Genomic DNA, 26,978 nt, shown 5'->3' with positions numbered 1-26,978 from the left:
CTGAAGCTCAGGAGTCTGCCTGTTGAGGGCTAATCTCCTCACTGAGACTGGTCCCTGATCACATCCACTTGACCCCCCCCCAAAAAAACACCCTATTCTGACTGACAGCTGCCAAGAGATTCCACAAACTGCAAAATGGGCAGCATATAAATGTAATAAATAAAAATAATACATAACTAGGATATCTCTGTTAATATTTAGGATATTAATTCTTATAACTCCAAGCTTGGTTTGGAACTTTATCTGGGCAGCATTTTTTTTATTGTAAATCCATATCCACATATTTCAAATTTATATCTTCTCCTACCTTTTAAATTTAGACAGGTGGAAACAAGGAAGGGGTAACCTTAATATTGATGATCTTTCTTGGATCTTTTTTAATTTATTATTTAAAAAATAGAGGGAGCTTATCTTATTATCTGACTCTGAACCTTTCAGACGTTAATTACTCTTTCAGTACGTTAATAGAGTGTTTTGTTCTAGAACTGCAGCTGAACAACTGAATCTGAATATGTTAAGTTTCAGTAGCCTAGAATTAAATGGAACTCATGATTTCTTAAAACTTTAGTTTGCGAACTGCTGTTAGACTGATCAAAAGGCATGTTTCATCAATGAACAACTTCTTAGAGACAACAATTGGACTTTATTATGTCTTCTAGCATCTGAGTAAAGCTTATGACGAAGACCTAAGAGCATACGAAGCTAGTGAAAGTCTGGAACTTGCAAAGATAAAAGCAAAGGCTCAGGAAATGGTAAGGTGCAGAAGAAATATGCTGATAGTTCTGTGCATTTCTTTTTAACTCTCAGTATGGTTTGGATCATTAATATTTGAAGGGCAGCTTTTGCACTGCAGGTCAACTCTCATAGATTTAAATTTTGATGAGGGTTTTCTCCCCACCAAATTTACTGGAGCAGCACTTTAAATACAGGTTATCCTCAATTTACAACCGTTTGCTTAGTGACAGTTTGAAGTTACAAGGGTGCTGAAAAACAAGTTACTTACAATCAGTTAGAGCCATCGTAGTACCTTGATGTTCAAAAGTCAGGTGCTTGGCAATTGGTATTTATTTATGATGGTTGAAGCATGCCAGGGGCCACGCGGTCTCCATTTGCAACCTTCCCCTCTAGCTTCCAATAAGGAAAAGTCAATTGGATTTGCCTAACGACACCATGGCCCACTTAAAACCATGGTGGTTCACTTAATCATGGCAAAAAAGGTCATAAAATCAGATGCACCTCACTTAACAGCTGCCTTGCGTAGTAACAGAAATTCTGTTCCTGGTTGTGCTCGTAAGTTGAGGACTACCTGCAGTGGCCACTTTTTCTTGAGGGCTACCTGTATATAATCAGAGTCAGAGAAACAGTCACTTTTAGAATGTAGCTGGAGACTTCGTATTATTTTCTGAGGTAAAATGCCACTTGGACAAGTTACCAGTTAGCTGATTTAGTATGGAAATAATTCACTGTTCATTTAATAGATAGAAAGATATCACAGATATAATGACAATATAGATCTTTTTTAAAGTTGTATGTTTGGATTGAGGAAGCAAGATGGCAAACTCTCCCCTTCAGTGTGTGTCCAAGGGAAGCTGTTCTGGAAAACTCTGAGAGGAAATCAAAACAGTTGTCCTGTGTGAAGTGGAAGATGTTGACCTCTTTGGGTCCAAACCAGATATTTGAAGATTGGAGAATAAGATGTTCTGTATCTGTGGAGGCCAAGATCTGCTTTTGGTTTATGTGAAAAGAGGCCTTTCTGCCTTTTAGGATTATATTTTAAGGCTTTCATCTTAAAGACATGTAGTTATATTCACCAGCCATTGGAGAGCTTAAATGTCTGATGTACGGAAAATCACCAGCCTCTGCACTATGGGTTTGCCTCTTTCTGTAGGAATCGTGTGCTATCATTAGGATCTGCCTGCACTAGGATAACGAATGATCCAGTAACCATTTCTGTGTGTGTGTTTGCATCCAGGAACAAAAGTACAAAGAGAATGTACTTAAAGGAACTCCAAGAATTTCACATGCGGCAAAGATTTATTCTCGAAAAAATATACCTCGGCATTCCAAACTCAATCAGAGGATTTCAAGAGGAGGGTTTGCGAAGCCAAAAAAAGCAGCTCCAAGTAAGAACTGAAGCCTTGGTAGAGAGCCTGGCAGCCTCTGAAAGCATGTTCTTTCAGTGCATGGGCCAAGATCACTGGCATTTTAGCAGCATATACGTAGCTGTGAAAAAACATTTTTTCTGATTGTCTCCATATGTCTTAAACCTGGGCAAGAGGAGAAGAGAATTTAGGGAGCCTTTTATTCAGCAATTTCTTCCAAGGTCATGAGGAAGGCTGGGCTTCCATGGCTGAAATTCTTTTTTCGTCCTCTTTAAGTCTGACACCTGATTGGTATATCACTTACAAATCAGTGCTTCTCTGAGCAGAGCAAGCCAGCAACCTTTCCTTTCCTTTTCTTTTCATTTTCTTTCCTCACCTCCTGTCCCTTTGACTCAGATAAAAAAGTAACCATGAATGCTGTCAAGCTATATATAATTATGTGTGGGTAATTCAAGAAGAAATGTAGCCAAAACATTTCAAGCTTAAAAATAATCTATTCTACTTCCTTTGATTTCAAAATGTGTCGATAATGATTCTTTCCTCAATGCTTTACTCTCAACCAGTTTGTGAAGTGCAAAAAAACTCCACTCTGAGTAACTTCAGATTTGTTCGTCGGTGTGCAATATTGTTTAGTAATAAGTTATGACAGCTGTTATACTGAAACTGCTGTGCTTGTTTTGAGATAGGCTAAGAGCACGGAATATTAACAATGACCATACTAATTTAATATTTCTATGTGTTTGTGATGTTGAACTGATGGAGCAAATCTATAGATGAGAGAGTTTAAGATAAAGCAGCTGGCCTATCCACCACTTAGAAAAGTCACATTTCTTTTTTCAAGCATTGATTTCTTCCATACAAATATAACAAAAATGTTAGTTGAAACACAGTCAAGTATCTCATCTGGAGTTGTGGTTTCAAAGAAGAATAATCTGCATCCATAAGAATTACATAAGTGCAGTAAATATCGTTAGATATTAGATAGAGTTTTCAAAAATCAGTTCACAGAATTAAGCAGAATTAATGCCTTGAATTTCAACACCAGCGTGACGTGTTTGGCTGTTGGGTTTACAAACCGAATCATATATAAATCATATACCAAGCAAACTGCTTTTTTAGAAGTATTGTTAAGTGTGATGTGGAAACAAATTAATGATTTGTGCATTTCAGCTGGCCTTCAATGCTGAACAGCTTGTCCTTTGTCAGTTTTATTGGGCTCAATAATATCACCTTAGCCTGAGTGGTTCCTAAAATTATTTTTCTGCATTCAGGATTAGAAGGTCTTTTTTACTCCAACTATATACTGTTTGGGGAAAATATGGGCATAAATTCACCAGGAGTAGCTATTTCTCATTAGAAATGAGACTGGTAAAGCAAGGATAACCCTCAGCTGCTATATTCCCCCAGGTAGGGTACAATTGTAATTATAGAGCTGGCTAATATCATTCTTGAAAAGAGCTAGAACAGAATATAAAAACTTTTTAAAAAGAAAAATAATTTAGGAGATGCTAATTTCTCTTAAATGGACTCAGTTATAGTGCTGATGGTTTCCTTAGTGAAAGATTTGAAAGATCAAGTTAGAAGCAGAGCATCATGGAGAAAATCTACATGGTCGCTAAGATTCAACATGATTTGATGGCACATGATAATTTCTCTGTTCTCGAAACATGTTTATGTGATAAATATACGAGCCAGTTAGGTGTAGTGCAAGAATGTCCAACCTTGGCAACTTTAAGACCTGTGGATAAGTATTGGATAATACTGGTCTAATGGTTAAGGTTGGAAAACGGGAGAGTATAAGCTCTAGTTCCACCTTAGCCGTGAACGTTGGCTGGGCCAGAACCTCTCTCTCAGCCCATCTCACCTGACAGGGTGGTGGTGGTTGTGGGGAAAATAAGGGAGGAAGCTGTGTTGGCTATGTTCACCACCAAGGTAGAATACAAATACATAATATTTTTCCATCCCTTGTTAATCTAGTTATAGCTCCTACCCCAAAGTAAGTAGTCCTATTTAAATGTGTTCATACACAATCTACAGTTTATAAGTAAGAATGTTAAATCAAGTAACGTGACGTGCAGTACCATGACCATTAATTAAGTATAAAACAGTAAGCTTAGTCCAGCTTTCCCTAATCATGGCGGCTCCATGATCGGGGAGGGGAGCTGTTTTTAATGGCAGCTCAAAGCATAAGGCCAGTGGTGGGCTGCTGGGGGTTCGCACGGGTTCAGGCGATCCTCTACCCAGGATTCTGCCCAGTTCGGTGAACCCCCAAATGCCACCCCTGCTGGCTCCTCCCACCCCGCCCCGGAGTCTCCATGCGGCCCGTTCATCATGCAAGATAAGTGCAGGGCCAGCAGAGAGGCTCAGGGAGGGCAAAAAGCGGGCCTACCGGAAGTCCGAAAACGGGCCGTTTCTGGCCTCCAGAGGGCTTCCGGAGCCCAGGGGAAGAAGTTTTTGCCCTCCAGGAGGCTCGAGGAAAGCCTCTGGAGCCTGGGAAGTCTCCCCCCCTGTGGTGCAGGAGGCTGACTAGGCCATGCCCACCGTGGCCACATCCACCCAGCAAAGTGGCAGCAAACCCGTTGCTGGAACTTTTGAAGCCCACCCCTGCATAAGGCCCACTTTTCCACTGTTCATTGCTGAGGTCTGTCTCTTTTTTTCAGTGAAAGTCAAAGAGAACGATCTCTTGCCTCTGCTACTCGAAGAGTTTCCTCACATGAACATTTCTCATCCAACAATGAACAAGATGTGGCAGCAGCAGCTCTCCCAAATTGAACAATTCAAACCTCCCAGAGAGAGGAACCAGTGGAAACTACAAAATGAAGTGAGTTATCTGCAGGCTCGAGAGATTCGCAGCCTTTCAAAAACAAGGCAGAAAAATGTGCCGGCCATGGCTAAAAGATACAAACATGGGATGAAAGTCCCACACATTAACCAGGACTACAGGGAGTCCTCGACGTGCAAAACAGTTACAATGGCACAGAAAAAAGTGAATTGTGGCCATTTTTAAATTCTTAATGAACATTGCAGCATCCCCATGGTCACGTGATCAAAATCCAGACCCTTGGCAACTGACTCATCTTTGCAGTGTCACACGGTCATGGGATCACCTTTTGTAACCTCCCAACAAGCAAAGTCAATGGGGAAGCTAGATTCAATTAACAACCATGTTACTAACTTATCAATTGCAGTGATTCACTTAACAACAGTGTGAAGAAAGATCCAAAAATGGAGCAATGCTCACTTAACAATTGTCTTGTTTAGCAACGTAAATTTTGGGCTCAAATTTTGGTCATAAATTGAAGACTGCTTGTACTGATGGTGCTCCTAATCTTTTTTTTGGGGGGGGGAACGTTATTAAAGGCAATGAATTGGCCAACATGTTTACTCTAAAGAGGGTCTGAGACTTTTCATTCAACCAGAGCTTTATTCTTATAGGCTGATGTCACTCGATCACTTTGTGACACTGAAAAAGGAAGGAAATGTGGGAGCAGTAATGGAGAAAATGGATTACAAATCCTGATGAAAGCACAAGGAGTAGTTGAAAGGGGAAAGTGGGGAGAAATAAGAGTGGGTTGTTGTGTGGGAAATAGGAGGAAGAAGTGTGAGGTGTGTCAGGGTTCCAAGTAACACCTCCCAACAAAAGAAGACTCCAAAAGTTCCATTTTATTAGAGATGTCCTATTGGCACATCTGGGAAAACCTGAATCTGAAAGTTTCCAAGTTTTCCCCACCCAAATGAAAATCCAAGGCCCTGCCCAGCACCCACATATCCGTCATATGGCCCAATCAGGCACCATCCCAACTGGAGATGCCTCCCAGTCATACTCCTCCAGGTGCAGGGCAAGATGTCCTTGGCTCTCTGAGAAAGGAATGTTATTATAACTATATATCTCCCATGCCCCATATAATCCCCCTTCCCATTTTCCTATAGCATTGAATGTAGTAGGCCTGGAGGCCCAATGCAAAAGATGGTTTCCAGGCCTGACAGTGTGTTTGCCACCTTGAGCTACTTATACTACATAATAAGGGTGGGCTAAAAATCAAATACATAAAATGCATCTGCCTTCAAATGTGAGTTCAGGCTTTCTGTGAGTAAACCATGATGATTGGGGAAGTTGTAGTCCAGGCTGGCATAGAAACTATTCAGCAGGTATCTCTGGAAGAGAGTAGATCAAGGTGGAGAAGTCTTTCTTGAGAGCTCCTAAATTGGTTAATATGCTTGATAAGTGAATGAAAAATAATGATTTAAAAGATCTGTGGGGTCCTCGGTGCTCTCTGAGCTTGATTGTTTTCTTGCAACCATTTCATTACCCAGGAGGTAATATCATCAGTGCCACATGAATGAAATGTGTGAACTTCTTTCAGGTACTGGAAACACTGAAGAAGCACAATCTACTTGTGGATCTTCTAAAGAGAGAGCAGGCTCACAGCAGGAGATTGGTATATGGAAACAAACTAATGTATTGATGATAATTTAATTTTTAAATGTATTTGTTGGCAAGGCATTGGAGGAGAAAATAGAAGTCCAAGAATAGAACAGTATAATCATATAAAATCTATAGTTCATCAAAACTGAATTCCTTCTAACAATATATTAGAACATTATTTGGTCGCTATAAAAATATAGAACTATGAAAATAAAGATATCTCTTCAGTGGCATGCAACTTTCCACTATATAATTGGCAATAGCACTTAGATTTATATACCGCTTCACAGTGCTTTACGGCCCCTCTCTAAGCAGTTTACAGAGTCAGCATATTGCTCCCAACAAGCAGGGTCTTCATTTTACCAACCTTGGAAAGATGGAAGGCTGAGTCACTCTTGAGCCGGTCAGGATTGAACTCCTGGCTGGGGGCAGAGTTAGCCTGCATTACTGCATTCTAAACATTGCGTTACCAGAACTCACAATTGTGACTAAAACTGAACAATCCATTGTGGAAAACTTCAGCTAGTAGAAAGTAATCCTTTGCCATACATAGTGGAACATTTAAGACTCCAAGCTGAAAGCAGGGCATCGGGGCCTTGTAGGGTCTCAGTCCTAGGAATCATTCCCCAACAAGTCTGGAGCTTTGACAAATTCCAGCACCTGCTTTCATGCCAACCAGAAACCTTACAGGCTGGAGCACTGCCACTTTTCCAACCAAAGCTGCACACCATAGGAAAGGGGAGAAGCATCATGCCCTCAGAGCATTGCTTAAATATTTGCAGAAAAACAGGGGCGGCTTCCCTCCTTGGTCTTTGGGGAATCTTAATAGCGTTTCCTCTTTGGGTTTGTTTTTCAGCAAGAGTTTAGGCAGCGCATTGAGAGACAGAAATGTACACAGAATAAAGTGAGGGAGAGACGCCAGCAGATTGCCCGAGCCAAAAAATACTATCAAGATTACAGAGTTCAGCTGCGTGCCAAGATGATGAGGACCAGAACACGGGAGGAAAGGGTAAGTTAGGGATCTCACTGCAGATTGAGAGAATTTGGGTTAATTTGCAATGTTTTCAGCATAGTGTGATTGCAATTGTGAATCCAGGAAACCCCATTTCAGCAGCAAATTAGGAATGCCCACATTAGGTGGTTGAGTGTCATCACCTAGTATGATGAATTTGGAAGGTGCTTAGATGTTATAGCTGCCTCATACTATTTCTTCATCATGAGAAGTAGAGAGGCTTACATCCTCTCACTTTTGTGGTGAGAACAATGTACCATAAATGTCAGAGGCAGTGGTGAAATCTAATTTTTTTGTCGCTGGTTCTGTGGGCATGGCTTGCTGGGTGTGACTTGGTGGGCATGGCCATGTGGTCATGTGACTGGGTTAGCATGACCAGGTCATGTGACTGGGTGGGTGTGGCCAATTTAGTGGTCCATTTTGCTAGGGAGCAGGGGGTTAGACTAGATGAGATGACCGCTGAGGTCCCTTCCAGCCCTCTGTATTGCTGTACTGATTCAAAGCATCCTCTGAAGCTGCATCTAGTGCCAGCCAGACTTGTGGTCCTTCCTTCCTTCCTCTCCCTCTTTTCTTTTCCTTTCTTTATCTTTCTCCTTTCCTCCCTCCCTTTCTCCTTCTCTCCCTCTCTCTCTCTCTCTTTTCAGGCAAACTGGCAGGGAAAAAAGGCTTTAAAAAGTAAAAAAAACAACAACTGAGGATGGAGTAGCTCAGCTGTGAAGTGTGGGAAGCTTTTTTGTTGTTTTTTTGTTACCGGTTCTCTGAAACCCTGGAAATTTTTGCTACCGGTTCCCGGGAACTGGTGCAAACCGGTAACTTTTCACCCCGGTCAGAGCGTAGTTTTAGTAAGTGAACTTAAAAATAGGAGCCAACTTATCTACTTTTTAAAATCAAAATTGCATTTCCTATGCTATTGTTGCCTCAAAGGTTATTTACAGGTAGGAAAAAAAGGACTTATGATCATTTGTCACCCAATCTTTCCTCCCAATCACATGATCAAAATTTGAACACTTGGCAACTGGCAGGTATTTGTGATGGTTGCAGTATCCCAAGGTCATGTAATCACCTTTTGTGACCTTCTGATATGCATGGTCAATGAGGAAGCCAGATTCACTTATCAACCGTGTTACTAATGAAACAACTTCAGTGATTCATTTAACAACGGTGGCAAGAAAGATCACAAAACTAACTTAACACTTGTCTTGCTTAGCAACAGAAATTTTGGACTCCATTGTGGTCGTAAATCGAGGACTACCTGTACTGGGAGTTCAGTAAAATACAGATAACATAGTGCATAATTCACTATGAATTAATATAGTGAATTAACTAGTTGAAAGGAATTGATCAGTGAATTGATTTGATTAATTGTAATTCAGGTTGATGAAGAGTAGATTATTTATGGAGAACACCTCAGGCTAATGCTTCTCCCTCTTGCTAACTTCGTTACACAATTCTACAGTCCCAATTGTTACATCCTTTGCATCACAAGGGCATAGAATAAAAATTTTGATCTTCTAGCATACTTTATATCAGTGTTTTTCAACCTTGGCAATTTGAAGATGTCCGGACTTCAACTCCCAGAATACCCCAGCCAGCGAATGCTGGCTGGGGAATTCTGGGAGTTGAAGTCCGGACATCTTCAAGTTGCCAAGGTTGAGAAACACTGCTTTATATTACGAAGTTCCTAATCTTCAAGCTTTTATAATAAGTGTTACAACTCTCAGTGAGTTTTCCATTTCTGCTCAAGGATAATTTGATAACATTAGAATAAGGAATTGGATGGCTGGATAGCACTTATTGAGACAAAACTGATCATCAGAATTGTCAAAAGGGAATTAAGATTACACACTATATATAACTGTGTGACAAAGTTGGACTTGGGACCTGTGTCTAAAGATAGTTATGTGCCCTTGAAATTATTATTTTTTAAACAGAGCTGTTCTTATGCTTGTTAATGAAATGTCATTTTGGTAGATATTTAAACAACTGTTTGAAGAAGCCTTGGAAATTCAGAAACAAAGATTTCTTGAGTTGAGGTCATATGCCAAGGATAAACGTGCTGAACAAAAGAAGCAGTATCAAAATGAGCTACAATCCATGGAAAACTATTACAAAGATCAGGTAGGCTTGCTCCTAATATCGTAAAGATAGTGCTTAATATCTTGCAGTCCATTATTAATTTTTCTTCCACTTTCTTTTAGTTTGCAATGTTGGCCGAAGCTGTTTCAGAAGAACGTCGAGAAATTCAAACAAGAGAGCGAGCACATGTCCAGGTAAGTCTTCACATTCTTTCCTCAGTACTTTGAAGATGACTCCCAAGTGTTGCAGTTGAATTTGTACACAAGAACCATGGTGGCGCAGTGATTAGAATGCAGTATTGCAGACTGATTCTTCCCACTTGCCAGCAGTTTGATCCTGACCAGCTCAAGGTTGACTCAGCCTTCCATCCTTCCGAGGTCAGTAAAATGAGGACCCAAATTGCGGGGGCAACATGCTGACTCTGTAAACTGCTTATAGAGGGCGGTAAAGCACTGTGAAGCATTAGATAAGTCTAAGTGCTATTGCTAAATGCTCTTAATATGACAAAGAGTGAAATCATTATATAGATTTAATTATATTTAAAAGTATAATAAATGGCCCAACCTCTTTTTGAAGCATTTTGCTCAAGCTGAGAACTATGCATACTTTTCCTGTGAAGTTTTAGAACTATAAATGATTTGACAGATGGCTCAACATAATCCTGATGGTTTCTTTTCAGACATTAGGTAAAGTGAAACGCGAACTGAGATCCAAGCTGGAGAAAGAGATTAAAGAGCTGCAGGACATGATCACACATGATGATGATGATTTGTTTTTCCGAGAACTAGAAGCTGATCGACTGAAATCCAGACTCTTGGTGGCTTCTTTTCAATGCAGCAAGAACTATCTGTTTCTTTAAAGGCCTGGCACGCTTGTATCATATTTATGTGGCTTTTTTCCAAGGAGACCGAAATCAAAACTATAAAATTAGCAGTTTAGTCTCCTGCCCCAAGACCAAGATTAAGTTGATGTTATGAAAATATTGCACTGATATTTTCAAAGCAAATGGTTTTAAAGACTTTGTCAATAAAGATTAGCTTCCTTATAATCAAAATTCACTATCTCTGAGTGTCACTTCTATGGGCAATTTTTTATTTTGCTCCTGTAAATTTCTATCACAGATACAGCTAGTTTAAAAAAACAAACAAATTGTAGGTTATGGCACTGGAATCTTCCCAGGTTCGCTGTCAAACTGCCTTACTGGTCATATTTGGCTGTCCCACCATCCCGTCCCGTCCCCCCCCCCCCGCTCCATTTCCAAGATTGGAATATTTTTTGCTCTTCTCATATCATCTGGCCCTTGTCTAATTTACCAAATATTCTTAATTACATATAAAATATTAGCTAGACCAACAGCACTGTAATATGCAATCAAGTCATTCAATGTACAGAGGTATTCCCTAACCATGTCTTGTATGTCAATCCTGTTGTTTCGTCCTTCCATTTGGTTTTCTACTGAAACACAGAGTTAATTGCTTGTTGGATAATTTTTCTACTATATAACATTTTATGAGTATTGTATCACACACTTAATTAGAGGAAGTATCTCCAGGGACTCTTTATCTTTATTTCTCCAGGTCGTAATAGATAATGGAGATATGTTATAAATATTAGTTACCTAATGGAATTGTTGGGAAAAGCTCTTCCCTGCAGAGCTATGCTTTTATATGGCTGCATCTTTCTTAGGCAGAAAATGTGAGAAAAAACTTTTAACCTACCTTTTCCTATCCATTGGAGATAAATGTCTATATAATGAAATTAAAAGTAGGCCAGCTGTAAGAGTTGGGTTTGGAGAAGTTCTCCAGTAGAAACACTTAGCTTGTTCAACTTCTTTCTCTGGCAAATTCCAGTCAATGTTGACTGGTGTGGAGAGGTCTAACTCAAATTCACTGGTTTGTGGAGTACCGCAAGGCTTGACACTCACCTTGCCTGTAGGGCAGCTACAAAAAACCACTGGTTGAGGACATGCATTGATCTGGAGTCAAGTAGTAGCAGTATTCTGATAATACTCAACCAGATACCTTGTTGAAAGTCTGTAGAGATTCTCAATCATCCAGGTCAAGGTTGTCCCAAAGATGATTTTTCAGGAGGCAACTGGACTTTTCCGTTTTTTCTTTCGAAGATGTTTTGCTTCTCATCCAAGAAGCTTCTTCGACTCTGATAGGATAGTGGGGAATGGAAGGATTGGCATTCCTTGCAGACAGTTGGTAATTTGCATCCTTTTAGAGGGACGTTGAAGCACTTGGAGGTTTACCTATGGCCTCAGGGTCACCTGAGTAGTGTTGCTGGGTCCTGTTGCCTGCACTTTTTCCTCTGGAAATCCATTCCTACTCCCACACCTTCCAACAGGTGTTCATCCCAATTTGTATAGCTATAGATGCCTTGTTATTTGTGCCTAAAATCTATTCGGATCTGGATGAGGAGGAACAGGCTTCAGTTTAACACTGGCAAGACCAAGTGGCTATGGCTTCACCGTTATGCTGGTACTGGAGGTTCTCCATCTTTATGTATCGGGTTATACTTCCCTATACAACTGGTGCCCAATTGAGGATCACTCTCAAGGTTGACTCAGCCTTCCAAGGTCGATAAAACGAGGACCCAGATTGTTGGGGGCAATCTGCTGACTCTGTAAACCACTTAGAGAAGGCTGTAAAACATTGTGAAGTGATATATAAGTCTAAGTGCACTCTTAGGTGCATAGCTCCTGCTTGATAAGAAGGCGGCAGCTGTGGTCAGCAAAATATCAGCCTATCTGATGCTCTAATTGCACCATTTTGTTTTCTTCTGAGTTTTCCATTAAGTCTACGTAATGCTGTATTTGAAGTCCATGTGGAAGCTACAGTTAATCCAGAATGCAGTAGCATGAGCAGTTATAGTCCCATCTGCTAACCATTGCCAGTGAAATGGTTGCAATTCAAGATGCCAGTTATCACCTGAAAACTCTAGCCTAGGGAGTGGCTGAGGCTGCTCTCCCATCATGTGACAGAGCTGGCATGTTTTGAGTGCTATCCATTTATTAACCAGTGCCATCTGATGGAACCCAGAAAGTGTCCCATCTCTGCCACAGCACCTGTTCTCTTGAATCGCATCTCCCCAGAAGTTCAAACCATCCAATTCTTGAAGCCTTTCCCCCCCCACAATCGCTGAACTTTGATCTCTGGGATAGACTGGTGGGGTGCCCATTTAGTGTGTATTGTATAGTTTGGCAAGTGTGTGGTTTTTTTCCTCATGGTTAGGTGTATTATGGTTCTTATTTTAAAGTATTGCATTTGAGTTTAATTTATACATTATCCAGAATCAGTGCTAGATTGGGTGATCTTATAAATCAAATAAATACATTTTGCTATATCAAGGCCAAATGTACAATCAAAATTCCTTGTATTTGCAAAAGAAGGGGCACCGGTAACTTTTGCTGCTGAAAATCTAAAGCTTTTTTTATTTGGAAAAAAAAATGAAATATTTCAGGGTATATTCGTCATATAAAGTATTGCTATTTTAACATCTCAACTAGCATATTTGGAAAGAACTGATCATGAAGATTAGGGCAAAGTGATTATAATTGTTCTTCCATACTTTTACTGTTGTGCTGGACACAGCAATTTGAATAGTACAAATAGCTAATATTTTGTGTAATATTTCTGAGTTATACAATGCCAAGACATGTAGAAAGAAAAATCTTGAAAGGGAAATCTGTTGCCAGGCTTTGAACATACATATTGTGTCTAGGAATATAGTGAGAAAAAACCTCCCCTTTCTCCTTCTATCTTAGTTTCTGCAAACTGAATTTGATCTCACCAGTGTATTAAAAAAAGTGACAACAAAAACAGGAACGCAGTGGAAAATTTAGAGACTATATTCTCCCCTTTAAAAAAAATATTACAAATGTAAATATTTAACATAGAAATTCAAAGTCATCATCAGCCAATGGACAGTGGAATGATGCCTACAAGGTTAGCCATATTCCTATCCAGGATTTCTGTGACTTCTTAAAACTTCTCTAAGAAAATCAACTGTTATTTTATTTAAAAAGAAAAACAATTTTTAAACAGCATTATTTTATTGCTCATTTTCTGCAGGACTTCTGTGATTTCTTAACACTCGTAAGATCACTGTTAATTTATTTAAAAATAAAAAAAACAACTTTTAAAACCTTTGATGCTGTGACAGTGCAAACAGCATTCAATTTTATTGCTCAATTTCTGCATGGGTACATACTCAAAATGTTTTATACAGATGTATTGTAAAGCTCATGTAACAGCTTTGTGAAAATACAATATCAATGCTAAACACATTCTGTAATAAATACAACAGAAATGGAACTGAAAAATGTGTCAGTTTGTGGCAGAAGGAAATATACCAAATATAGGTTTGTTTTAGTAGGACAAAACGTTTAGGATTTGGCAGAGTGAGAAATCTTCTAAATAAACAGTATGCCTTAACTAGAAATTGAACCTGTTAACTATATAGTGCAGTTCAAAGTCTGTAGCAGTGATGTCATGCTACATTACAAATGTGATTATAAAAGCACAAGTTCCTTCCATTAATGCAGCCAGTTTAACTGCACCACAGGTTTAACGATATGGTGTTGAAGAATTAAAAAAAAAATCTGTGTGCTCTGGACTCTAGTACAAACACAAACATTTGGTAAAAATAAAAATCAGTTTAGAGAAACTGAATCTATGTGCAAAAAATAGAATACATACTGTACAAAGCACCATTACCAAACTTTACACCTAGGAATTAAACTTGAAAATGCGTCTGAGTACTTAATCACAGAATCCTAGCAAATTGTCACTGTTCATTTTAACACATTCATTCCTGAAAAGAAAACATGGAAATGTGAGGTGGCATCTCTCAACTATTCAATCCACGTTCAGAATTGATGAAGAAATCCTATGGGAAAAAGTGGTGCACTGGAAATAAATATTCACATTTAAACCTAGGGTAAAAATCCAAAGGTCCAGCATCCTATTTAGCACTGGGGAAAAGAGGCATTGGCTATACATCTGCAACGGATGGGTTGAGAAGAGCTTCCGGTAAGTTGTGTGCTTTAAAGCTTTTAATGGTTTTTATGCAGATAAAAAGGCACTCAGAAGACCTGAGAATTTTATTTGCATTCGTCTGCTTAGTGTTGGTTCAAGCAAGATGCAGGCATAGTTTAATTTTGCCTAATACATAGAGAATTAGACTAGTGCTGTAACAGAAGGTTCTCTGAACACCATTTAAAATAGGGCAACAATGCAGTCACTGTTCAAAAAGGTAAGTTTAGGAATTAGACCAGGTTGGATTTGCCTTTTCCCAAACTTAACACCCCATTGTCTTCACCGTTGACAATTTTTTTCAGCTCTCAATTTCCACTCTTAAGATTGCTAGGTTTTATCCTATTCAAAATAGAGGCATCTTAAACAAGACAAGACAAGGCTATTACTGCCAATCTAATGGTAAGTCTGCAGAAAAGGAAGAACAGGTAGCTTTTCCTTATGGAGCAAGAAACAAAGTGGGTTTTAGATACAATCTACTTCTCCAAGAAGCTCCCGAGGAGTTCGTGTACATACAAAAGAAAAGACCTGAATGGTCAATTATAAAAGGCAGGAATCCACCTTCAGAGGTGCTCAATGGTGTATGAAAACCAAGGCTCCATAAGTTCTTCATTCAACTTTTAGAAAATAAATCGACGCTATTCCTGAAACCTGAAAGATCAGCTGAAAAAGGCAGAGATTATCCCAGAGATGATCTGAAGAAAAAAAAAAATAACTTCAGACAGGCACAAAAGAAGATATCCTAACTGGGAATAAGGGCTTGTTCCTTATCAGCTTCAAATTTATTTTATTGGGAGCGGATAAACTGGTGCTCGACAGATATTTTGTAGCAAACCTTCACAACCTATTACTGATGGTGCTGACCAGAATCGCTAGAAGGTAAAATCCAAAACTTCTGAAGGGCGACCAACTCTCTACTCTGGAACTAAGCTGCCACACATGCCTCAGTAGCAGGCTTTGAATAACTGTAATGCTGCAGAGACCATAAACAGTAATCTAATCTACCAGAAACTTTATTATTTCTGTTCAACTATGAATCATAAATAGACCATCTATCATCACCAACTCCTAGACTACAATTGTCTAATTTGTGCAATTGCTTCTTATTCCAATATTTCTGCCTTTTTGCATCAACAAAGGTACCATGAAATTATTTCAAGAACAAACAGTCAAATGAAAACTACACTTTATCCTCGAAATGCAATGTGCGCCTGATGGAACTGGCAATTGCCATACAAACCCGCTAGACTCCAGGATCAGCACTTGGACCAAGTCAGAAATGAAACACTACATATAGTGAGTGAACATGCTTTGCCCTTCTTGCCTTTCCTTCACCTTCTTTTAAAACATTTTCTTAAAGATCGACCAGCAAAGCTACGCAGTTTTCGAAGTGTAATTGGCACTCTTGATTATCAGTATAATAATAATAATAATAGTAATAATAAAAAGTGGTGGCTTACAATTAGTTCTTAGAGCATGCATTGCATTGTTTACTGTCCCTTGACTGTGGAAAGGTAAGCAGCTGAACTTTTTAAGTTTGCAGCATTGCTGAATGAGGGCTAGTTCAACACATGCAAGCTCTACTTTAATCTGCCACATAGGTTAAGTAGGACGCATGGAAAATATTAGCATTAACGATAAACATACTGATTATGACATTCAGCAATTTTTATACCAGCTGTTGTTCTTGTCTTAGCAGCCACATGGAATTGCACGGAAAGCTTCAATATATGAGCCACCTTCAACAAACGCGCATCTTAACAATTAAGGACTGTGTTCAAATCTGAATATAAATCACCAGTATTAGAAGATGCCTTTTGTTTTTTAAGCATTCCATACATGCTTGCATTAAAACAAAGGCAACTTCTATGTATCTGAGCCAGCTGCTTAACGGAGCACATTATACCACATCAGTATTTCATCGCTGAATCAACTATATTGTGTGGGGGGGGGGGAGGTGTTGTTCCTTTATTTGTCACTACCACAAACTCATTGACTACAAGCAGTTCAAAGTAAAGGCAATTTTATCTGGATCAGATTATTGAGCAACAACTAATATACAGTGCAGGCTGGTTGTATCTGAACATAAAAGCTTTGGTTGATTTGACATCCACAGAGTGTTTTGAACAATCAACTGATGATTTATGAAGGCTAATGATATCATCCTTATATTTTTAGGAGTCTAAAAAAATGCAGCAGTTCCATTTAAAATGGAAAGCAATTTTTTTAAAAAAAACGCCTCAAGTATTGACTTTTTACAAAAATGCTCATTTAAAAAATGCTGAATGCCTACATTTTAAAAAAGGGCTTTCCACATTTACCACAAAGTACTGTACCAAATGCAGTGCAATTTAATTCAGGTAAGATTCTGCTAGAGAAATCTGATTGAAGATCCAAACCTTATAAATCATGCTTGAGAAATATAAAAATCCTGACACAGGACCACTGAAATTGAACCCATAACACAGAATAAAATCATTGCACTGTATAAGAAAATACAGTTGATACTGTGAAGTGGCCTTACTTTAAAAGGTTTGTGATTCCTTTAGCCAATTTTATGCAAAAGTTGGAATAATCAAAATACTTTATTTAAAAAAATAGCAAGTACAGGTGCTATTCAGAATCACATTTATATAAGTCAGCTGGAATGTGGCATGTACCAAGAGCTGTCCCCTTGGACCTCTGATAGTAGAAATCGGGTAAGCAAACGGATCAGATCACCTTTTACAAAAATAGTAGTCGTCTTTCAAAGAGAATACTGCTTAACTGTTGAAATGAAGGAAAAGTCAGCATTCTGCTTGTTCAAGATACTAGTTTTTAATAGCAGCTGAATTATTCCTTGGCAGGAGCCACAGAACATTTTCTTGAATGAAGAATTCCAAAAATGGTCCTTTCCCTCATATTGTCCTCTGGTAGGGGAAAAGAAAAAAGAAAAGTGGGGGAGGAGTTTCCTATATTTCAAGCATTTATTGTATCATGGCTGAGGAAAGGATTTTCTGCTTGGAGTATAAATTCAGTTCCATGCAGGTCTGCAAATGATCATTCCACGGCAAACCCACATGTTTCTTCAATGGCGGTTAGCAGCTTTTCATAGAGCTTCTCATAGCTTTCGTAAGGAGGAATGTCTATCCGATTGAAGCTGCAAGGAAACAACAAAGAAGAAGCATTTCAACTTATCATGTTGGTGACTCAAATAAGCAATACCACTAATCCTGAGTAATGAAGGGGAGTTGCATATTTTAATGGTGTGTTATTGTTATAAGAACACAGTTTCCCCCAAGGGCTTTCCTATGGGATAGGAACTAGATCCAACTAGCAGAAGACAGATATTGGAACAACACAGAGTGGGTAGTCCTCAATGGTCCTACGACCACAATTGAGCCCAAAATTTATGGTGTTAAGTGACTTTTGCCCCACATTTGTTAAGTGAATCATTGCAGTTGTTAAATTAGTAACACAGTTGTTAAATGAATCTGGCTTCCCCATTGACTTTGCTTGTCAGAAAGTCGCAAAAGGGGATCAGATGACTCTGGGACACTGCAATCGTCATACATGTGAGTCAGTTGTCAAGCATCCAAATGTAAATCACGCGACCATGAGGATGCTACAATGGTCATGTAACAAATGGTCGTAAATCATTTTTTTTCAGTGCCGTTGTAACTTCGAACGGTCACTAAATGAACTTGTAAGTCAAAGACTACCTGTAGTTAGGAAACTCTCAGCACAAAGAACAACTAATAGTAATGGGAAAATATTAGCATGAATTGACTGTCTCAACTGACTGTGCTGTCCATTTTTCCCTGATTTTTGAGATTTTTATCAAATTGTTAATTGATAGAACTGAAAAAGCATGCATGCAACATATAAACATGGATACTCTTTCATTTTATATCACAATGTTTCCAGAAAAACCAATGCTGAATCCTTTTTATGGATGGTTTCTGTAAGGGGCACATATATTGAACTAGCTGAATCATGTTGTTGGAGCTGAAGCATCAATAACAACCATATTTCTAATTAGTTGGATAACTTCAATAAAGAAAAAGGCTAACAGAGAATAGCTCCTCACTTACCAAGTATGAGCTTTTGGCAGATTATTTGTGCTGGCATCAATCTGGTGAATGGTAAACAGTCTTGGGCCAGCAGCACCTGGAATTGCATCAAAGATAATACAGTTCAATATAGGCAGACCTTAACTTACGACCACAATTGAGACCAAAATTTCCATTGCTAAGTAAGGCAGTTAAGTGAGTTTTCCCCCGAATATCATGGTCATTAAATGAATCCATCTTCCTCCTCCATTGATTTTGCTTGTCCATGAGTTAAATGGGAAGGTTACAAATGGGGATCACATGACCCTGGGAAGTGCAAGTGTCATAAATACATGCCAGTTGCCAAGCATCCGAATCTTGATCACATGACCATGGGGATGCTGCAACGGTAGAGTGAAAAATTGTCATACTTCATTTTTTTCAGTAGCTTTGCAACTCTGAATGGTCACTAAATAAATGGTTGTAAGTTGAGGATTGCCTGTATTACACAGCATTAATCAAAGAACATGCTATAGGCCAAGGAAGCAATCACTGTTATGCTGTACAAGGAAAGGCGTGCATGTAAGCAAGCACGCATCAATGTAAGATATAGATGTGCACAGTATATCTTATTGAGCAAGTTATTTCTTCCCCAAATATACTCCATTAAGGTTGATCTACGATTTTACACTGTACACTTGGTCTAGCACTAATTATGCAAATCAAAGTTACATTTCAATTAATGTGTAAAAACAACTCCAGATGCATAACGCATACACCAGTGGTGGGTTCCAGCCAGTATGGCCTGGTACGGCTGTACCAGTAGTAGTCAAGAGGCGCGCCCACCGTACCAGTTGAGTGGCTTGTTTGGCCCACCCACCCACATTCCTTACCTGTTTTTAAGGCAACCAGGCCAATTGCGCACGCGCACATAGCGTGCAGTGTCTGCACAACCTCCCACAAGCAGCTGGGTGTCGCAGGGGCAGTGGAGTGCGCATGCGTACACAGCGCACATCAGGCGCGCGTGCACGAACGGACCACGAGCAGCATACCAGTAGCAAATGTAAGAGCAACCCACCACTGGCATACACTGTGTCTAAAGGTATGTCCTTCATGAACTAGTAACTAGCACCCAAATGCTTATAAAATTCAAGTTACATGCTGTGTGTGCCACAGCATGCAGGATATGATTCCCACTCTGCCTATGAAAGTAAAGAAAATCTGAGATGCGAGTTTGACACTCTGCAAAATAATGGGAATTGCTACTTAGACAACTATGATCAAACTAGAGGCAAAGAATAATGCCAATATTTGGATGAATGGATGAAGCAAATTAATAAATTAAATTAAATTGGATTGCATGCAGGTTTACGTAATGAAAAGAATAGGGCTTAAGTAGCCATGGCCCCTTCAAATACGATTAAACCTGTACCCAGGTGCAACGCGTTTCAGTTTAGGTATTTAATCAAAAAAATCTGTTTTGCAGTACATGATATGAAATGACTACTTTGGAAAGGATAATATTTGTGGCAGTGAACTCGAAAGAGAGAGGTATAGAGATGACTGTTTTTACCTTGTAATGCTTTGAAACCCTGAAGAGGCACTCTGGATGAACCGGTCACAAACTGAAGTAATCGAGCCCTCCTCTCTTCATCAAAGAGCTCCACAGCTTTCCAGAACCACTTGACAATGTTGCTATCTGGGGTGCAATGTTTTAACCTTGTGTTGGCCTTCCAGTCGTTAACATCTATTTTCCCAAGGCCACAAATGATGAGCTGTTGAGAATTGCACATGCAAAGATCAATAGACATGAACTACATGTAAAATCAGAAGCTACTGGACCTCAGGGACAGGGAACTGTTTAACTTTTAATAGTAAGTGCCTTACGTCCATTATGAAATGATAATCAGTTTTAGATTGGATGACTGAAAGCAACCCCCCCTCAAAAAACAACAACACCTGAAGTGGTCCAATTTTAGCAATCAACGGAATTGCTTGGCAAGCAGGCATCCTAAAACAAACAAAAAGCACATATTTTCTATATTTGACCAGTCTCATAAGTAGATCAACTGTACCAAGAAATAGAATATATGGGACATTATGTAGGAACCAGTGATCAAAATTCTTTTTTTATGAAATGTGTGACTTGATTTAGAAGTTGCTTAGAGCCCTTAACTGTTCAGTAAGCTCAGTAACCTATGATGTTTTCCAGACTGAAGGTCTCACATACTTTTGAGGGCCCTGCTGAGGACCATACTCCAAAGTAAGATGGGCAAAAACAAACATTCAATCTGATGTTATTTCATTTAAATTTAAATAAAAATCAATACATTTTATTCTAGCCAGAGGAGTTTGGAGTTGGTAGGAATGTTCTTTTTCCAACTGCCCAGCTTCTATAGCAAGAGGCAGATCTGGAACTTCTGTTTTTGGAGTGAGGAGAAAAAGCAGTCTAGTCTAGCAGAACAGAACAGAACTAGAATGATGAAGCTCATAAAGGGGAGAATGTTACAGACTTCTCCATCTTTTCATACGCAGTAAATCTGGTTAACAATGGGGAAGACAGGACTTCTACAAACATCTCATGTGACAATTTGAACTGCTCATCTTCATCTCCAATTAGTCGCCACATTTACAAAGCACAACTTTGCGCCTCTCTTGTGTTTATCTGACACATCTATGTGTCTGCATGATTTTTGCAGTGAATGATCAGAAAGAGAGGGTGTGTTCTCACCCACCCTCTCTCACACACACATCCCATATAGAAGAAAAACATTGATAATTAACATACTAACCTCTAGTTCCTTCTCATCAAATGTCTTCAGCAGATGCTGTGGAATTACTTCATTAAAACCCTTCTGCAGAGCCAAGAACTGAGCTTCAATTCCTCTTAAAAATCGCCAGTTTACATACAACCTGTTAAAAAAAACATAATTATCACTGTAAAACATTTTTCTGTCTACAAAGTACAGATTCTGTCACCCGAAATAACTGTTCTGAGACGCAAGGGAAAGGCAATAAAAATATTGTAAAATAAATGAATATAAAACATTTAGATGCAAATGCACTTTATTAATTTATACATGTAACAATTCTCTCTGGATAGAACACCACTAACAAATAAACTTTTAAAATACCTGACATATTCTTTTTTACTCTCTTCTGTGACAGGAATGCTTTTGCCATTTGGCTTAAGTTCGTGCTGTATGATTTCACCATATGCATTGTGCTCCACACAAAATGTATGGTCTAAGACTCCTGTAATATCATTCTCCCTGAAAAAAAACACAGAGAAATAACTAAAAAGTAAATGTCTAGGCATACTGTACATTTTTAGTCTCAAACAAAATAATAAGAAATATTTACTTCCAAAGATCCCTCTCTACAATATCAATCTAAATAGGTGGTATATTTCCCCCACTCTTCTTCATTAAACTTTTCTCATAAAAGAATAAATGAAATTCTAAAACATTCTGAAATGTGAAGAACCTTTCCACTCAAAGATTAGACATTCCAAAACTATCAGTCTCCCCATATAACTCTACAAAATTAAATTACAATTGCTGAACAGTTTCTCCTATTTTTAGTTTAAGAGGCGAAGGGATGGTAAATTTCTGGCATGTGGTAGGTTCATTTCTAGTGTTTCTAGTGTCAATACACATAATGTAAATGTAGGGTATGTAGTAAATACACATTTACTACATACCCTAACCCTCCATTAATTCACACACATATGTAGTAAATTCAAGTAATGAGAGAATTTTTGGAACAATAATGAATTAAAGAAAAGTTAAACATGCATCTTTTAAATAAATCCTTTAATATATATTTTCCCCATAGATCATCTCTAAAGAAATAACTTTTAAGAGGCAAAGAATGGACATTTTAAAGAATTTAAGTAATCCTAATTTAAAATTAGTTTAACAAAACAGCCACTAAATTAACTGACCAGTATATCCCCCATTCCAGAAAAAGTATAATTTTAAAGGGATAAGTACATACAGTATCCATACTAAACTGTTGTGAAGATCTGGGTCAACTAATTCCATGTCGTCCAATGTAATTGGCTTTCCTAGCAGCTGTTTATAAAAAGGCAACGTAAAGCCCCCATCAATATAATGTCCGTGAAACACAGCCATTCCCATGATTCGACCAACAAAATGGAAGTAGGATAAATGTTCCTGGAATTGAAAGAACATATATAATCAGGATTAAATCAGTCTTAAGACTTAAATACAGCTTCACAGTCTTTTACAGCCCCCTCTAAGTGGTCTACGGAACCAGCATATTGCCCCCAACTATCTGGGTCCTCATTTTACTGACCTCGGAAGGATGGAAGGCTGAGTCAGCCTTAGGCCTGGTGAGATTCGAACTGCCAAACTGCAATCAGCCAGCAGTCAGCAGAATTAGCCTGCAGTACTGCATTATAACCACTGTTCCACCACAGAATATAATGTCATTATATTTAGCCTAATGATTTCTTACAAAATAAGCTTTTTAGCAGATCTGTGCCCATCTATTTTTTTTTTAATCTAATGGCTCACATTTATTTAAACCTGCTGGTCAAATACAGCATAAGCCTTAAAAAGTATTTTGACAAACCGGGTTAACAGCAGAATCTGGATTTATCTGTAAAGTATAGATGTCATCACGGGAATACTGGAAGAGGCCATAATATGGATTCAGCATTTCATGGGATAGCAAGTACAGCCATTCCCTGAAGAAAACACAAACATTGCACAAAAAAACAACTTTCAATGAAGCCTTAGGCAAAAGGTGATATGACCTAAAGATGAAACATTAGAACTGTTAGTATTTACTTTTTTTAGATTTAAAATACAGGATATTAATTTAAGGGCACAAAACATACAAGTTATATCTTAGGAATTTAAATTACCGTGAAACATTTTTTTTACTGCTTCTGCTCACTGGAAATGTAATTCTGATTATGAGAGTTTCGTGGCATATGGTTCAACTCAGCATGCTAAAATATGCTGAAATATGCTATCACTTGTTATTACATTAAAAGTTTACATTTTGAAGTGCTAAATAAATTTGTTTCCCTTGGTAATTAACAGAAACCCCCTCCCAGCACCAATTAATAGAATTTCATACTTTTCTGGCTCTGATTCATTTAATCTTATTGCCGATAAGTTTGTTTATGCCAAAATGAATTGAATTGGAAGACAACTGCCAAACATTACTTAAAAGCACCCTATTCTACTTTTAAAATATAGATAACATTTTACTAAAGAAAGCTGTAGATTAAATATGCTCCTCCTGAGTAAGAGGCTCACAAAGCACCCATTGATGTCTATGCACAGTGCAAATACAGACGATTAAGAACCAACCCTGGTAGCCATTTCTCACTTCTTTAGTTGTACAAGAGATCATTGTTCAAGAAACTAGGAACGGCTATAGTTGCAACTGTGGTCATTTGCCTTCCTGTTGTTTCATTTCCCTCCCATTCTCCCACTCCAGAATTTACCTATAATGGACTAGATCATACCTAGTATTTAAAACAATATGATTTCAAGCAAAATCAGGCAAGGCTGGGCAAAGCTTCTTTGCTTTATGAAACATTACCACAAGGTGGAGCCTTATTAGCGTAAATAATTTTACACTAAATATTTTATAACTCTAAATATTTCAGTGCAATAATTACTCTAAAATTGTTATAATCACTGTGGATACAAGCATATCCACAGAGAAACTTACCAGCTCTTCAACAATCTTGGCCAAAATCAGTTGAAAGACAAAGTCAAGTTGAAAGTCAATTACTTACCGTATTTTTTGGAATATAAGACACACCTTTTTCCCTCAAAAAAAGAGGCTGAAAATCTGGGTGCATCTTATACACTGAATATAGCATTTTTTGCCTCCCGAAACCCCGCCCCCTTTGCAAAAATGGCCATGCATAACCTCTAGGAAGCTTTTAGAAAGCTCCTGGGGGCTGGGGAGGGCAGAATTGAGCAAAGAATGGGCTGTTTTTTTGTTCAATCCCCCCCCCCCAGCCCCCAGGAGCACTCTTATAAACTTCCTAAAGGCTATCCAGGCCTTTTTTTTTTTTTTTTTACGAAAAACAGGGTCTCCCTGTTTGGGAGATTTGCAGAGTGCAAAAACATTTTTTTCCTCTTCAAAATGCTGCGTCTTATATATGCCGAAAAATACAGTAATACTTGGATGAGAGACTACCAAGAAATACTCAGGTTTGTAAAAATGTTGCCAGGTTAGACTGGGAAGTCAAAAAAACACCTCCAGAACAATACAATTGGAAACTTCTGTTGTATTGTGATTAATATGGACTCTTTTATTAAAGGAGTAGGACTTGAGCTTGACTTGAAACTTTTATCTGTTTTTAGCTCTTAGCTCTTGTCAGTTCTTTATTGGCCGTACTTCCCAATTTGGAGTGGTAAAAAGCAAGCTTTGAGCATGTAAGTTTCCAAGATCAATCCCTGGCAAAGGTTTATCAAAGGAGGTAAAAAATGAGCATAAAATGCTTCAATCTAGAGCTAGAACGCAACTAAGAGCTGCTGAACACCTTGTTATATTATACATATTGCACTCTAAAAAGATGTCAAATTAAATGATAGGTTTGGCCCATGAAATGCTACCAGTGTGCTAACTAACTTGGAAGGGAGACCGTTTCGTCCTCTTTGCATTTAAATTTACCACAAATTGCAGAACATTGCCTCCAATACTGCTGTCAAAGGTACCAGGATCCAAAGTTAGTTCAATTATTACCATTTTTTTTAAAAAAAAACAAGCTTAAGTATTATGTATTTTAAGATGGATTTATTATTTACCTGGCAACACCTCCATAATCAAGGCCTTCTTCCCCACGAAATTTTATCATTAATCTCTTCCATAGGTCTTTCGGTCTCATCTTCATGACTTGTCTATAAGACTCCTGCAATTACATTAGGTACCTATTAGCCAAATACTTCCTATGTTTTCAATTTGAACTAGACTGTATAACATTTACACTATTGCCTTAATTAGTAAAGTTTTATTCTTGATTGTCAGATCGATAAAAATGCCATTAGTATTCAGAGATACTGCTTGCATAGGTTTATAAATTCAAGTACCGTATTTCCCCGAAAATACAACATGTCCTCATAATACAGCCCTGCCACATTTTTCTGGTGGGCAAAAATATAACCCACACACTCCCCGCATATAAGCCCCCTGGACCAACCCCACACCTCCGGCCAGGCAGAGCACCACTCACCAACCTAGCAGTATCCTGAAGGTGCCAAGCCGCGGGAACCTGGGGGGAGGCAAAGGTGATCGCGTTGCTTGGTGCCTTCGGGATACCGCTAGGTTGGTGAGCAGCACTGTCCCCAGCTGAAAAGGGGGGTTGCCAGGCGGCTGCTCTCTTGAGAGCGGGCACCCAAAGAGCCGGGCGCAGCCTCATGGGCGAATGGCTGTGTTGCAGCTGGCCCACAACCATAGAGCGTGCGCCCAGAGTGGCCATTGCCGAAAGACTCGTGTTGGAAGCCGCGAAAAAAGCCAGGCTGGGATGGCGGCAGCAGAGATGCCCTGGCTCCGTAATGAGAGCTGGCACATGCATCCTGAGGCTGGGAGGCGGGTGAGTGAGACCGGAACAGCCAGTCGTGGAACCCCCCCTCTCCAGCCGTGCAGAGCGCCATTCACTGGTATTTGGAAGACGCCAAGTCATGGGAGCCGGGCGGTGGCGAACAGGAGCTCACGTGGCTTAGGCGATACCCCTAGGTCAGTGAATGGCACTGTGCCCAGCTGCAAAGGGGGTTTGCCGGGTGGCTGCTTGTGAGTATGGTCACTTCATGGCTGTTGTGTTGCATTGCTGCGACAGTGCAACACGGCCATTCACCCATGAGGCTTTGCCCGGCTCTTTGGGAGCCGGCTCGCAAGAGAGCAGCCGCCCGGCAACCACAAAACAATAAACCCTCTCCCCATAATAAAGCCCAAGCCATATTTTGTAGGTAAAAAGAAAGTAAGACCCTATCGTATTTTCAGGGAAACACGGTATATATAGTAAGTTCTGTTCAGTACCTGGTTTACTTAAGGGGAAAAAAAATGTCTTTTATATTTTATAGGAAACCTATACTCTTCTATTATAATTATGTAGTTTGGTCTTATCCAAATTTATTCTAATGTAAGTCCTATCAACTGAAGAAAAATCACTTAATTCTGGAAAAGACTGTAGAGAACATAATCAAATTAATTTCAGACTTTACCAGAAGAATGCCGTCTCCACAAAATCACATGTCCCTACTGAATCTCAAAATACAGGTAGTCCTTGACTCACCACCA

General features: G+C 39.0%; 2 protein-coding genes across 2 annotated transcripts in view; one reads left to right on the top strand and one right to left on the bottom strand.

Moving 5' to 3' along the window:
* The window catches only part of CEP95 (centrosomal protein 95), a 36,284-nt gene extending 25,615 nt beyond the window's left edge, over positions 1 to 10,669 (top strand). The window contains exons 15-22 of the mRNA XM_087710250.1: positions 660 to 752; positions 1,973 to 2,123; positions 4,763 to 4,923; positions 6,467 to 6,541; positions 7,385 to 7,537; positions 9,512 to 9,658; positions 9,739 to 9,810; positions 10,296 to 10,669. Of these exons, the coding sequence (XP_087566376.1) occupies positions 660 to 752; positions 1,973 to 2,123; positions 4,763 to 4,923; positions 6,467 to 6,541; positions 7,385 to 7,537; positions 9,512 to 9,658; positions 9,739 to 9,810; positions 10,296 to 10,475 (1,032 nt within the window). The 3' untranslated portion in view covers positions 10,476 to 10,669. The remainder of the gene's footprint in view (positions 1 to 659; positions 753 to 1,972; positions 2,124 to 4,762; positions 4,924 to 6,466; positions 6,542 to 7,384; positions 7,538 to 9,511; positions 9,659 to 9,738; positions 9,811 to 10,295) is intronic.
* Positions 10,670 to 13,757: 3,088 nt separating this feature from the next.
* The window catches only part of SMURF2 (SMAD specific E3 ubiquitin protein ligase 2), a 65,996-nt gene continuing 52,775 nt past the window's right edge, over positions 13,758 to 26,978 (bottom strand). Inside the window, exons 12-19 of the mRNA XM_087710249.1 lie at positions 25,490 to 25,593; positions 23,286 to 23,400; positions 22,686 to 22,864; positions 21,821 to 21,958; positions 21,479 to 21,599; positions 20,260 to 20,461; positions 18,729 to 18,804; positions 13,758 to 17,794 (exon numbers count right to left, since the gene is read on the bottom strand). Of these exons, the coding sequence (XP_087566375.1) occupies positions 17,695 to 17,794; positions 18,729 to 18,804; positions 20,260 to 20,461; positions 21,479 to 21,599; positions 21,821 to 21,958; positions 22,686 to 22,864; positions 23,286 to 23,400; positions 25,490 to 25,593 (1,035 nt within the window). The 3' untranslated portion in view covers positions 13,758 to 17,694. The remainder of the gene's footprint in view (positions 17,795 to 18,728; positions 18,805 to 20,259; positions 20,462 to 21,478; positions 21,600 to 21,820; positions 21,959 to 22,685; positions 22,865 to 23,285; positions 23,401 to 25,489; positions 25,594 to 26,978) is intronic.

This window comes from Thamnophis sirtalis, unplaced genomic scaffold (assembly GCF_051295495.1).
Source record: "Thamnophis sirtalis isolate CommonGarterSnake01/CBP01778 unplaced genomic scaffold, rThaSir2_p1.2 scaffold_3, whole genome shotgun sequence".
Lineage (NCBI taxonomy): Eukaryota > Metazoa > Chordata > Lepidosauria > Squamata > Natricidae > Thamnophis > Thamnophis sirtalis.
The sequence above is the reverse complement of the archived record's forward strand: the minus strand, read 5'-3'. Positions and strand labels throughout refer to the sequence as shown.